The following is a 14,766-nucleotide window of genomic DNA, read 5'->3' as shown; positions in this document are numbered from 1 at the left end:
TCCCTGGAAGGGGGTTCAGTTTGGAGAACTGCCTTTGGCCTCTAGCGAGGATATTCAGAGTTGTGGCAGAGAGCAGTTTGCCGTGTCCTGTCCCCGGCGGGGCTGGGGTCGCCGAGCCTGCCCCCCACCCCATCCCCAGCCCCTTCAACAGGTTGCATCAGCTCTTGCTCAGGCTGGCGGCCCAGGCCCAGGCGGGAAGGAGGGGGGTAGGGGGCGTTAGGAGGGGTGGGGCAGTCGGGTCGACACGTGTCCCTGTAAGGAGTGAGAGGCCTAACCACACGGTGAGGGTGGAGGGAAGGGGGAGGTGCTCAGGGGACCGGGGAAGGAGAGAAATCGAGAGCAAGAGAGAGTGAGTTTGGGGTCTGAGAGGAGAGGCTGTCCCCACTCCAGATGGCTATCTCGTCTGCTGAGGGGTCGGTAGCTCTCATTCTGTCTCTGTCCCTACCCCTTTATCTCTGGTTGCCTTCTTTTTTCTCCGTGTCTCAATGAGTAAACTGTTGGCGTCTCTCCCTCTCTGATTCCCTTCTGTCTCTCTCCCATCTCTTTCTCCCTCGGCCTCTCCCTCTTGTCTCCAATCCTCTCCACTTTCCTTCCTGTCTCTCTCATCCCTCTGTCCCTGTTCCCCTCGCCTCATCTGTGTTTCTGTTTCTGTATCTGTCCATCGCCATCAGAGCCCCAGTCCCCTTCATCTAGGTCGCCCCACTTTGTAAGCCACCCTGCTCCATAACTGACCACCTCACCTCATTTCTCTGCCCACAGGATGGAACTGCAGGATCCAAAGATGAACGGAGCCCTCCCTGGAAGTGCTGTGGAGTGAGTCAGGGGCCCAAGAGGTCAAGGTCAGAGGTCCTAATTACCTTCTCATCACCTCCTTAATTTCTCTGCCTATTCTACCTGCAGGCAGGAGCATGAGGGCTTCCTGCCCAGCCATAGTCCTTCTCCTGGGAGGAAACCGGCCCAGTTCATGGATGTGAGTGACCCCACAGGACCCATCCCAGTTGTATCTTGCCCAGCTCAGCCCCTCCCCTACCGCTCTCTCTTCCCCAGCTTTTCCCTTCTGCTGTTTTGCCTCTGGTCTCTGCCCCACCCTCCCCTGTTCCTCTCTACTTCCAGCTGCTCCCCTCTAGAATCTCCCTTCCCCGCTCTCCCTTTCCCAGCTTCTTCCTGTCTTCAAATTCTTTTCCTTCTTCTGATGGCCCTTCCTGGGTTTCTCCCTGCCCCCATCACTTCTTCCCTAGCCTTTCCCAAGGCCCCAGCACTGGTCTCCGTCCCTAGTCTCCTTACCTGGTCCCCTCCCCATGTTCCCTGGGCCTTGCCCCTTACCAGCAGTTCGAGGGGAAGACATCGTTTGGAATGTCAGTGTTCAACCTCAGCAACGCCATCATGGGCAGCGGCATCCTGGGGCTGGCCTATGCCATGGCCCACACGGGGATCCTCCTCTTCCTGTGAGTCCTAGGCAGTCTGGGGTGGGGGCTGGGTGTTGTGGGGCCAGCCGGGAGGCCTGGAGGCCAAGTCCGAGCAGTGCCATCTGCCATAGGGCTTTGTTGCTGTGCATCGCTCTTCTGTCTTCGTACTCCATCCATCTCCTGCTGACCTGTGCTGGTGTTGTAGGTGAGACCCAGAGCTCACCTAGACCTTGGCCTCCAGACCCAAGACCGGCCCCTCAGAACTTGGATCCAGAACCCCAGACACCACACTCAACTCTCTGGGCTCCAGACCCCAGACTGTACCCTGGGTCTCATACCTTATCTGGGCTCCCAGATTCTCAAGCCCCAATCCTCAGCCCTCGGTCTGACCATCAGAGCCTGTTGCTCAGACTCTCCCTACTCCCAGACCACTCCACTCCACCCTCAGTCTCCGGCTTCTTAGCAAGGAAGCCAGCCCCACAACCCAAGACTACCCCCCCAGCTCCCAAGCTACCACAGCCCCAGATCTCAGACTTCATTCCTACCATGGCTTCAGTGAAGTGAAGCCATGGTAGGACCCCCAAGACCCCTCACTACCCACATCTGGCCCCCAACCTTTTCCCTGGCCACAGATCCTACCTGACAGACTCCAGTCCCAAGCCCAATCCTAACTGCCTAACCCTCACCTTCAGCTCCGAGCAATGAGACCCAATCAGCCCAAGCCCCAGCTCCCTAGCTCCCAGGCTCTGGCCCTGGGAGGCTCTCCCACCTCTGGCCTGGCCTCCTGGACCCACAACCTGTCCCTTTCTGGTCCCCTCCCCTCCAGGCATCCGAGCCTATGAACAGCTGGGACAGAGGGCACTGGGGCCTGCGGGGAAAGTAGTGGTGGCGGCGGTCATCTGTCTGCACAATGTTGGGGGTGAGGACTCTGAGAGGTGGGGGTCAGCTTGGGGGGAGAGGGTGGGCTGAGGTGGGCTTCCCCAGGCTGGGGTGGGAGGGAGATGAGGGGAATGCTTCTGCTTATACCTGCCCCCACCTGCACCAGCCATGTCCAGTTACCTGTTCATCATCAAATCCGAACTTCCCCTGGTTATCGCCACTTTCCTGGACATGGACCCTGAGGGGTGAGTGTGCAACACCCCTTGGCTCTAACCCACAGGCCACTGATTCTGCCTGTGGGGTCCGGCTGCTAGCTTCAACTCTATGTCCAGCTGACTCCCAGGTCTTCTATTTTTGAGGCTGTTGGGCAGGCCGGTTTGGGCAGACTGTGATTCCTGTGTACTGTGATGCTAGCAGTATGTGTGACTGTTGCTCTGGCTAGTGGAGTCCAGTAACACCACATGTTGATTTTTGTGACTGTTCTGGCTGACTCCATGTGTCCAGTGTACTTTCATGTTGACCCTGTGGCTACACCTATCCAGTAGACCTAAATCCTGTCTATGGGTTTGATTCTGTGACTCTTGTACTGGCAGATTCTCTGGCCATCTGTATGCTAGCTGACTATAGCTGTGTCCTATATACTGTGACTCCAACCATGTGTGTTTGACATTTGCTTACTCTGACTTTCTCTGTCCGGTGGATTCTGTTTGATTCTGGGTCCGTTGGCCTGGCTGAATCTGTCTAGGTGTAAGTGTATGGTCCCTGACTCCAGCAGAGTATGTGCACGTGTTTGTGCAGTGTACCGTGGCACCAGCTATGTATACATGTGTGTGCTGCTCAGTCACTCAGTCGTGTTGGACTCTTTGTGACCTCGTGCACTGTAGCTTATTAGGGCTCTTCTGTTTGTGGAATTTTCCAGGCGAGAATACTGGAGTGGCTTGCTGTTTCCTACTCCAACGTATAAATGATTTGTGTTTAACTCTTTGTGTTTAACTTGGTTACCATTGTTCTGGCAAATTCTTTCTGGCTGTTTGTGTGTGAGCCTCAACTGTGACTATATATGTTTTATGTATTATGGTTCCAACCATGTATGTTTGCCTTTTCCGAGTATACACCCAGCCAATTGTGTGTTTAATTCTGCATCCATCTGTTGGCTGAGTCTTTTCTGTTGTTTGTATGCGACAGCTCATTCCGGGTACCCTCTTAGATCTTTGGTTTGATCCTGAAGCCATTCAGGTAGCTAACAGTCTATGTGACTAGATGTGTCTCATTATTATAATTACCTCCCACTGTATATATGACCAGTGGTGCTTTGCTTATTTGTAACTGTGTGTCTAGTAGGAAGAGAATATGTGAATGCCTGGAACATATTAAGCGCTATTTAATAAAGTTCTTTGAAGAAATGAACAATTGTTCAGCCAATTCTGTATTAACAGACTATCCTGCCTGGACACCTCGCTCCAATATCTGTACAGATCCCTCTCTTTCTTTGAGCTTGGTTCCAACAGCATGGCCAGCTGGCTAATTCTGTTTCAATTTCCATCTTTGACTCTGGCCAAATCAGCTCAACTACTTTCAAGTGCTCAACAAAACTTGAGTTGTTCAAACAATCACACATATATGTTTCTGACCTTTTGTCGTGTCTGCTGATCATCGAGAGATCATCAGACTGCTGTTCTACCTGTTAGACATATCAGGGTCATGACTCACTCTGTGTCTGGTACCTTGTGTTGGACACTGCGAATCTGGCTGTTGTTTGCCCATTTGACTGTATATCCACTTGAGGTCTGATGACATAGTTTATCCAGCTATGTGTGTGTTCCCAGCTATATCCCTCTGATAGTGTGTGGCTGATAGTCTGATAATCTGTCTGGCTGTTTCTGTCATTCCTGTTGTGCCATTTGTCCCTGTAACTACCTGGAGGGGTCAGCTCATCTCTCCTGACTGTGTGCAGAAACCTGTCTGACTGTCTTCTATGAGTGTCTGCTTGACAGTTTTCTTTGGTAGGCAGTTAGTCACTATGTTTGCCTGTCTCCTTAGGGACTGGTTCTTGAAGGGAAACCTCCTTATCATCATTGTCAGTGTTTTAATCATCCTGCCACTGGCCCTCATGAGACACTTGGGTAAGAGGCTTCCTGCCTTGGTCATTTGCATGATGGAATTAAAGAAGGGGAGCCAGATTCAAAGAATCTCAATTTTCAAGGGCTGAGGAATACCAGGGGAGAGCTTGTTTTGTGTGGGTTTTAACAGATGAATAGGAGTTTTTCAAGTGTTGGGGGGCTGGTCCAGGTGGAAGTTTGTGCAAAGTGTGGCAAAATTGGGGTGAGGGGGCCTTGAATTGAAGGTCAGACTAGGGGGTTGATATTTGCTTGGGGGGGTTCCCTTGATTTCTGAGACTCTGTATATTGCCCCTTGCAGGCTACCTGGGATATACCAGTGGTCTCTCTCTGACCTGTATGCTGTTTTTCCTCATTTCGGTGAGTCTGAGGGAGAAGGACATGCAAAAGTACAGAAAGGGTTTGGGGCACTGGGACATAGCCTTCCCCATGACTTCACTTCCCCACCCTCCCTCCTCCAGGTCATCTATAAGAAGTTCCAGCTTGGCTGCACTGTAGGCCACAATGAAACAGCAGTGGAGAGCAAGAGCTCCCCAAGCCTTCCCATCCAGGGGCTCAACACAAGCTGTGAGGCCCAGATGTTCACAGCTGACTCACAGGTTGGTGTGCTGGCATATGTCTATGCCTTGCACTGTACGCAGGTCCTCTGGTTTTGTCCCACACTGCACTCTGCTTAGATTGGAGCCAGGTATTGGACATCAGGGGCTTCCATGTGTCTGATGTGGAAGGCACTGGTAGGGCTGGGGGGGCTGGGGAGAAGAAGATGGAACCCTTATACTCTAATCTCTTGTACTTGGACCATTCCCTCAGATGTTCTACACAGTGCCCATTATGGCTTTTGCCTTTGTCTGCCACCCTGAAGTGCTGCCCATCTACACAGAACTCTGCCGGTGAGTGGGCAGGCAAGTGGGCATGGGTGATAGGGCAGCAGGTGGGGTGATAGTCATAATGTCTATCATAGTCTTGGTACTGTACAGCTCGATTGTGGCCAGATTGTGCCAAGGGAGGGGTTTGAGGTGGCCAGGAGGCCTTGGGGGATGCAACACAGTGACTGTTTACTAATTGGGGCTTAAGTATTCTACCCTGTTAACATCCAATACAAGTGTGAATGGATAAATGGAGAGGCTGTGTGGATGGGATGGGGAGATGGGGAAGGTCAGATGGAGAGGGATATGGATGTGCAAAGAAAGGGCAGGGATGATATGATGATGGGAGGAATGCATGAATGATAAATCAGGGAGACAGTGTGGATAATCAGAATGGAGGGAGAGACTGTGACAGTCAAATGAAAAAGAGAGACAGAGATGGGCAAAGAAATAGGCAGAGTTGGTTATATGGGGTGAGAGGGATGGATAGAGAAGGGAGGCGTGGCTAATACAGGGGAGGCAGAGATGGGCATCCCAGTGTGTACCAGCTGAACATCAACTCTGGGAAGACTCTAGAGGATGGGGGCTGGTTCTGAGGGGCCTGGACCAAGTCCATGGGTCTGGACATGACAGTTCTATGACCTCTATACCTCAGGCCCTCCAAGCGCAGAATGCAGGCTGTGGCCAACGTGTCCATTGGGGCCATGTTCTGCATGTATGGGCTCACGGCGACCTTTGGATACCTCACCTTCTACAGTGAGTGGGGCTAGGGCCAGGGTTGGGTAGAGAGCTAGGGTGGGGACTGGGTGATTACTAGGCAGGAGCCTCAGCACTTTCCCTGCATGCTTTCAGACCCCTCGGTTTCCAAAGGGACTATACACACCCTGCATGGAGATTTTGCCACTGTCTGTATGTACGTGTGTATGTGTGTGCACACATATATGTTTCTGGGACACTGGTCCTGGTGCTCCAATCACACCCCATCTCCTGTGTCCCATGTCCCAGGCAGCGTGGAGGCGGAGATGCTGCACATGTACAGCCAGCATGACCTGCTCATCCTCTGTGTGCGTCTAGCGGTGCTGCTCGCTGTGACTCTCACGGTGCCAGTCGTGCTGTTCCCTGTATGTTGGGGCCGAGGGTGGGCCTCCAGGGTGGAGGGGCGTGGATGGATGGGTAGAGGGTGTAGGCAGGAATGTTTGGATGGAGGGTGGAGGTAGGAGTGGATGGATGGATGGATAGAGGAGGCTGGGATGGACAGACAGGGAAGATAGAGTTGTCAGGTGGACAGAGAGGGCTAAAATAGATGGTCAGACACAAGGGGGACATCAATGGCAGAATATAAAGAATCAGAAGAACAGGGTTGGTCATTTTGAGGGAGGAGGCACAGATGTCTGACTAGACAGAAGAGGGAAGCAGGAGTAGACAGAGGGTAGAAGCATAGGTAGATGGATATTCGAGATGAAGAAATAGGGATGGACAGATAAAAGATGGAGACAGAAGTAGTGAGGTGTAGGAGGGACAAGGCTCCCTGATGGAGAGGTTGGCTGAGCAGACAGAGGAGGGAGATGGAAGTCATCAGATGAGGAGACAGGGGCAGGGACCTCACGGTGGAAGGACATGTGGGTGGTCAGGAAGGAAGAGGCAGACATAGTTGGATAGAAGAGGACAAGATTTCAGACAGTGAGTGGAAGCATAGGTGGATGACCACCCAGAAGGGTCACAGACTGTCAAGCAGGAGGGACGCAGGATGCTCATTTAGAAGGTGGAGGCACAGATGGATGGTCAGACAGAGTGGAGGTAGAGTCAGATGGAGGAGAAATCAGGGGTCTCAGACTATGGGTGGTGTTAGAGACAGATAAATACATAGAAGGGGAGGCAGTGCTTGACAGAGCCCTGACCCTCATCCTACTGTACTCTGGTCACAGATCCGCCGGGCTCTGCAGCAGCTACTTTTTCCAAGCAAGGCCTTCAGCTGGCCACGCCATGTGGCCATAGCACTGATCCTGCTTGTCTTGGTCAATGTTCTCGTCATCTGTGTGCCAACCATCCGGGATATTTTTGGGGTTATCGGTCTGTATCCCCAGCCCTAGTTCCAGACCCCACCTAATATGGGCCTTGTACCCCAATCTTACATTGCTTCTTTCCTTCCTGCTTGTTCTTCAGGGTCTACCTCAGCCCCCAGCCTCATTTTCATCCTTCCCAGCATTTTCTACCTCCGCATTGTGCCCTCTGAGGTGGAGCCCCTCTACTCCTGGCCCAAGATCCAGGTGAGCATTCCAGGGGAGGGCTGGGGAAAGAGGGAGCATTCTGAGGAGGGAGCATTCAAGGATGGCTAAAGGTTGAAGGAACATTTTCAAGAGGGGGCTTGGAGGAGAGAGGGCAGACGGTCTAGAAGGATGAAGAAGATTGTCATAGGAAGAAGCTGAGCAGACAGAGCACAAGAAGGGTTTGAGAAGATAGCAAGCACTTAAGAAGGGGCTGGCATGGAGGAAGCATTCTTCAGACAGATGGAAGGAGCACTATCAGGAGAAGTTTGGAACATTTTCAAGGAAGATGGGGGAGAGTACTCCCTGAAGAATTCTAGGAAGGTGGAAGGAGGAGTCACAGGAAGGGGTTGGTTTTAAAGGAGAGAGAGCAGAAAAGGAGGGTCAGGAATGAATGCGGCACTCCCTGGAGGGGATGGAGGAGCTTGGGTGTAGGTACACACCCAGCCCCATCTTTTTTCCCTCTCACCCACAGGCTCTGTGTTTTGGTGTCTTGGGGGTCCTCTTCATGGCGATCAGCCTAGGTTTCATGTTTGCCAACTGGGCCACAGGCCAGAGCCATGTATCTGGACACTGACCAAGCCCTGCTTCACCTGGGCCCCAGTGTGCATCCACCTGTGCACATGGAGGGAGATGGACTGCTCTCCTGGTTCCCATCAACATGGCCACAGGCTGAAGAGTGGTTCACTCCCTTCTTCCTCAGGGGATGCCAAGCTCAGATCATGACTCTAACCCCAACCCCACCCCTACAGGAGGAGGAGGAGGAGGCTCGATCCTTGGGGAATCCCTGCCCTGTCCAGTCTTTTCTGCCTCCTCCTTGTAGAAGCTGTTTGTCAGGATCACCATTGAGCTAAAGGGGAAGAATAAAGACGCTAAATTGCAACTCTAGCATCAGTATTTCATTTCTTTCTGGGACTTCTTAGGGGAGCCTTCCCAGGTTCACACGGGTAAACGGACAGGAGGACTGTAGTGGCTCTTATCTGTTCACCCACTTCTCTGCCCCTTCAGTAGCTAGCTACAAAACTCGCATAGATCCCTTCACTGGCTCACTCAGGAAACATCTCCCAGAGCCTACTGGCAGCCAGGTGCTGTCCTAGGTGCTGGGGATGTAGCAGCAGATCACGCAGACAATAATCCCTGAAGTTGCACAAGAAAGGGCGAAATATGACCTGCCAGCCAAATTCAGCCCACTGCCTTTTTGTTTATCCCCCAAGCTAAGAATGGTTTACACATTTCTAAGTGATTGGAAAAAAATCAAAAGAAGAATTTGTGACAGTTGAAAATTAACATGAAATTCAGACCTCAGTGTCTGCAAATAAAGCTTCATGAAACTGTCACGCTCCCTGTACAGGCCACCAAAACAAACAAACAAACAAAACAGTCACGCTTGCTCACTTACACACTGATGATGGCTCTTTAGTGTTACAACAGCAGAGATGAGGAGTTGCAAGGGAGACCATAGAGCTCACAAAGCCTAAGCTATTTATTATCTGGCCCTTTTCAGGAAAAAATTGCTAATCTCTGATCTAGCTGAAGAGAGAAAAACAGATAAAGAGGAGCACTATGACGAAAATGAGTGTAATGCTGAGGTTGGTGGGGGGGGGGGGCGGGCAATCAGGGAGACCTCATTGAGGAAAGGAAAAGGAGCTGGGTCCTTGATTGACTAGAAGGAGCAAGTCAAGTTTTAGGTAGAGGAAGCAGCCAGTGCAGAGGCCCTGAGGTAGAGCAAGCATGGCAGGTCCAAGGAGGAACCAGGGTGGCCATTTTGCTCTCCCATCAGCCAATGACACCACAGTCTTGCCAGCAGATGGTTAGGAAACATAGACATTTGCCCCACTAATAAGTGAAAAAGGTATTGCTCTTAAAATTCACATGTGTTTCTTTCAGTTTAGTTCAGTCACTCAATCATGTCCGACTCTTCACGACCCCATGGACTGCAGCATACCAGACTTCCCTGTCCATCACCAACTTGCAGAGCTTGCTCAAACTCATGTCCGTCAAGTGGGTGATGCCATCCAACCATCTTGTCCTCTGTCGTTCCCTTCTCCTCCAGCCTTCAATCTTTCCCAGCATCAGGGTCTTTTCCATTGAGTCAGCTCTTTGCATCAGGTGGCCAAAGTATTGGAATTTCAGCTTCAGCATCAGTCCTTGCAATGAACTTCCAGGACTGATCTCCTTTAGGATGGACTGGTTGGGTCTCCTTGCAGTCCAAGGGACTCTCAAGAGTCTTCTCCAACACCACAGTTCAAAAGCATCAATTCCTTGGTGCTCAGCTTTCTTTATAGTCCAACTCTCACATCCATACATGACTACTGGAAAAACCATAGCCTTGACTAGACGGACCTTTGTTGGCAAAGTAATATCTCTGCTTTTTAATATGCTGTCTAAGTTGGTCATAGCTTTCCTTTCAAGGAGTAAGTGTCTTTTAATTTCATGGCTGCAGTCACCATATGCAGTGATTTTGGAGCCCAAATAAACAAAGTCTGTCACTGTTTCCACTGTTTCCCCATCTATTTGCCATGAAGTGATGGGACCAGATGCCATGATCTTAGTTTTTTGAATGTTGAGCTTTAAGCCAGCTTTTTCATTCTCCTCTTTCACTTTCATCAAGATGCTCTTTAGTTCTTCACTTTCTGCCATAAGGGTGGTGTCATCTGCATATCTGAGGTTATTGATATTTCTCCTGGCAATCTTGATTCCAGCTTGTGCTTCATCCAGCCAGGCATTTCGCATTCTGTACTCTGCATATAAGTTCAATAAGCAAGGTGACAATATACAGCCTTGACGTACTCCTTTCCCAATTGGGAACCAGTCTGTTTTTCCATGTACAGTTCTAACTGTTGCTTCCTGACCTGCATATAGACTTCTTAAGAGGAAGGTCAGGTGGTCTGGTATTCCCATCTGTTAAGAATTTTCCACAGTTTGTTGTGATCCACACAGTCAAAGGCTTTGGCTTAGTAAATAAAACAGAAATAGATATTTTTCTGGTACTCTCTTGCTTTTTCAATGATCCAGTGGATGTTGGCAATTTGATCTCTGGTTCCTCTGCCTTTTCTAAATCCAGCTTGAACATCTGGCAGTTCATGGTTCATGTATTGCTGAAGCCTGGCTTGGAGAATTTTGAGGATTACTTTACTAGCATGTGCAATGAGTGCAATTGTGCAGTAGGTTGATCATTCCTTGGCATTGCCTTTCTTTGGGATTGGAATGAACACTGACCTTTTCCAGTCCTGTGGCCACTGCTGAGTTTTCCAAATTTGCTGGCATATTGAGTACAGCACTTTCACAGCATCATCTTTCAGGATTTGAAGTAGCTCAACTGGAATTCCATCACCTCCACTAGCTTTGTTTGTAGTGATGCTTCCTAAGGCCCACTTGACTTCACATTCCAGAGTGTCTGGCTCTTGGTGAGTGATCACACCGTCATGGTTATGTGTGTCATGAAGATCTTTTTTGTATAGTTTTTCTATGTATTCTTGCCACCACTTCTTAATATCTTCTGCTTCTGTTAGGCCCCTACCATTTTTGTCTTTTATTGTGCCCATCTTTGCATGAAATGTTCCCTTGGTATCTCTAATTTTCTTGAAGAGATCTCTAGTCTTTCCCATTCTATTGTTTTCCTTATTTCTTTGCAGTGAGCACTGAGGAAGGCTTTCTTATCCTTCCTCGCTATTCTTTGGAACTCTGCATTCAAATGAGTATATCTTTCCTTTCCTCCTTTGCCTTTTGCTTTATGAAAGATTTCACTTTATGTGTTTACTTATGAAAGTTTTCAGATGTTTAAGAGACATTCATTTGTCTTCTCAGATAATTTTTATACATCTGTAAACAACTACAGTTTTATAATCTCTTCTCTCCTCTCTATATTTGGAAATGGGGCAGTTGACTAGAGTTGATTACTTCTGTATACTCCTTGTTTCACTGTCCCTTCCTTCTTGCCACTAAAGTTAAGCTCAACAAGGTTGCTTTTTAATAATAAACTAACTTTAAATCCCAGTGCCTGGCCCTAAAAATGTTAATCTTCATATTGAACCCTAAGATCATCCTCTCAGTAAGCACTCTTGCAGAGTGAAACTTAAAAATTTTGATGAAGTCTAATTTATCTATTTTTTAGTGGGTTGCCCTTTCAGTGTCATGTTTATGAACTCTTCAGCATGCCCAGTTTTAAATTTGTATGTTTTACATTTAAATCTATGACCCATTTGAATTACTTTTTGTGTTAGGTATGAGATTTAGGGGGCTTCCCAGGTAGGGCTAGTGGTAAAGAACCCACCTGACAGTGCAGGAGACATAAAAGACATGGGTTCAATCCCTGGGTCAGGAAGATGCCCTGGAGGAAGGCCTGGCAACCCATTCCAGTATTCTTGTCTGGAGAATCCCACAGACAGAGGAGCCTGGCAGGCTACAGTCTATCGGGTTGCACAAAGTCGGACATGACTGAAGCAACTTAGCACGCACATGAGGTTTAGTTCAATGTTCTTTTGGGGGAGCCTATGGATATCGAGTTGCTTCAGCAAAATTTCTTAAGACAATCCCTCTTCCGCTGAATTACTTTTGTAATTTTAAAAAATAAGTGTGCAACTATCTCTGGGTTTTCTATTTTGTTCTGTTGATCTACATATTTATTTTCTACCCAACATCACATTTTTGACTCCTTGAGATTTGGTAGAGTGATGCCTCCCATGTCATTCATTTTCCCAGTTGTTTTAAGCTATTCTAGTTCTTTTGCCTTTCCATATAAATTTTAGAATAATCTTGTCTATATCTGTAATATTGCTGGAATTTTTATAAGAATTGCATCAATCTGTACATCAAAGTATATACTTTTGTGGATATCAAGTGTTTGATATCTGTATATCAAACCTTTACTATGTTGAGTCTTCTCTGGTTCTTTTCCTCAATGTTTTGTAGTGCTCAGTATATATGTTTTATACATGTATTATTAAATTTATACCTAATTGTTTCATTTTCTTTGCAGCAATTGTAAATGGTATTATGTTTTGGGGCTTCCCTTGTGGGACAGTGGTAAAGAATTCACCTGCAATACAGGAGACTCGGGTACAGTCCCTGACTTGGGAAGATCCCCTGGAGAAGGGCATGGCTACCCACTCCAGTATTCTTGCCTGGGAAATACCATGGACAGAGGAGCCTGGCAGGCTACAGTTTATGGGGTCTCAAAGTGTTGGACACAACTTAGAGACTAAAGAACAAATTATGTTTTAAATTTAAGTCTTCATTGCTCACCATTCCCACTGTTAATATCAATATTAGTCGATATTGAACTAGACATCATGCCCATTGCAATAAGAGGGGTGAGTATTTTAAAATGATGGTAATCATGTTATTTTTTCAGATGATGAGATTATCTACTTAGGAGAACCAAGAAAATCAACAAAATATTAGAATTAGAAAAAGAATTCAGTAAGTTGTCATGGACACAAAATAAATATCCAAAAATCAATTTGTATTCCTACCTCTCAGAAATAATCAGATAGAAATTACAATGGGGGGAAATATTCTGCTTACAACAACCACAAAATGGTAAAAAAAAAAAAATTCACTAAGAATAAACTGAATCGCAAATATTCATGACTGTAGTAACAGCACTATAAAACTAAACTCAAGGATAGAAAAGAAAATGGGAATAAATTTGCAGAAATATTCTATTTCTGAATGAGAAGATTCTTTATTGTACAGATGTCATTTCTGATATCTATTTTATACACTTTCTATGTACTGCAATTTTCTACTTAACACAATTTTTAAACAAAATCCATGTGAGATTTTCTTTGGATTATGACTTTCTTTTTGGATTATGTCATACTGATTCTAAAGTTTGTCAGTAGAAAACCAGGTGGCAGAAGAATAAATTTGTGAGAATAGCCAAGAATTATTTTTAGTTTTTATGAATTATTTGAAATTTAGACAAGTTTGAAACATTTTTATTTATTCTTTTGAGAAAATACTCAGATGTACAGGCCTAAATTCTTTTCTTAATTGGAATATAATTGACCTATAGCATTATATCAGTTTCAGGTGTACACCATAATGATTTAATGTTTGTATATACTGTGAAATGCTTACCACAATAAGTCAACATCATCACCACACATAGTTACAATTTTTTTCTTGTGATGAAAACTTTTAAGATCAATTCTTTTAGCAACTTTCAAATATACAATATGTATTATTAACTATAGTCACCATGCTGTATATTACATCATCAGGATTTATTTATTTTATAACTAAGATTTTTTTAAAAACTAAAGAATAGTAGAGTAGTGCCTTAACAAATGTTGTTCAGTTCAGTTCAGTTCAGTTGCTCAGTCGTGTCTGACTCTTTGCGACCCCATGAATTGCAGCACGCCAGGCCTCCCTGTCCATTACCAACTCCCAGAGTTCACTCAAACTCATGTCCATCGAGTTGGTGATGCCATCCAGCCATCTCATCCTCTGTCGTCCCCTTCTCCTCCTGCCTCCAATCCCTCCCAGCATCAGGGTCTTTTCCATTGAGTCAACTCTCTGCATCAGGTTGCCAAAGTACTGGAGTTTCAGCTTCAGCATCAGTCTTTCCAATGAACACCCAGGACTGATCTCCTTTAGGATGGACTGGTTGGATCTCCTTGCAGTCCATGGGACTCTCAAGAGTCTTCTCCAACACCACAGTTCAAAAGCACCAATTCCTTGGTGCTCAGCTTTCTTCACAGTCCAACTCTCACATCCATACATGACTACTGGAAAAACCATAGCCTTGACTAGACGGACCTTTGTTGGCAAAGTAATATCTCTGCTTTCCAATATACTATCTAGGTTGGTCATAACTTTTCTTCAAAGGAGTAAGCGTCTTTTAATTTCATGGCTGCAATCACCATCTGCAGTGACTTTGGAGCCCCCCAAAATAAAGTCTGACACTGTTTCCACTGTTTCCCCATCTATTTCCCATGAAGTGATGGGACCAGACACCATGATCTTAGTTTTCTGAATGTTGAGCTTTAAAACAACTTTTTCACTCTCCTCTTCCACTTTCATCAAGAGGCTTTTTAGTTCCTCTTCACTTTCTGCCATAAGGGTGGTGTCATCTGCATATCTGAGGTTATTGATATTTTTCCCAGCAATCTTGATTCCAGCTTGTGCTTCTTCCAGGGATCAAGACCATTCCCATGGAAAAGAAATGCAAAAAAAGCAAAATGGCTGTCTGAGGAGGCCTTACAAATAGCTGTGAAAAGAAGAGAAG

General features: G+C 47.0%; 1 protein-coding gene across 2 annotated transcripts; it reads left to right on the top strand.

Moving 5' to 3' along the window:
• The first annotated feature begins 390 nt into the window (after positions 1-390).
• SLC38A5 (solute carrier family 38 member 5) lies at positions 391-8,109 on the top strand. 2 transcript variants are annotated; one of them, XM_068962471.1, is made up of 16 exons: positions 391-413; positions 760-813; positions 901-970; positions 1,330-1,445; positions 1,538-1,611; positions 2,233-2,325; positions 2,452-2,530; positions 4,326-4,408; positions 4,704-4,762; positions 4,864-5,001; positions 5,213-5,292; positions 5,924-6,024; positions 6,274-6,389; positions 7,194-7,338; positions 7,432-7,535; positions 8,008-8,109. In XM_068962471.1, exons 1-16 carry the CDS (start codon positions 391-393, stop codon positions 8,107-8,109), a joined length of 1,437 nt encoding a protein of 478 aa, XP_068818572.1. The 2 variants fall into 2 exon arrangements, with proteins under 2 accessions (XP_068818572.1, XP_068818571.1); XM_068962470.1 differs by lacking the exon at positions 391-413 and having other exon boundaries at positions 761-813; positions 895-970.
• Positions 8,110-14,766: the final 6,657 nt, after the last annotated feature.

Source organism: Capricornis sumatraensis, chromosome X, assembly GCF_032405125.1.
Source record: "Capricornis sumatraensis isolate serow.1 chromosome X, serow.2, whole genome shotgun sequence".
Lineage (NCBI taxonomy): Eukaryota > Metazoa > Chordata > Mammalia > Artiodactyla > Bovidae > Capricornis > Capricornis sumatraensis.
Note: the sequence above shows the minus strand (reverse complement) of the source record. Positions and strands in the feature narration are given on the sequence as shown.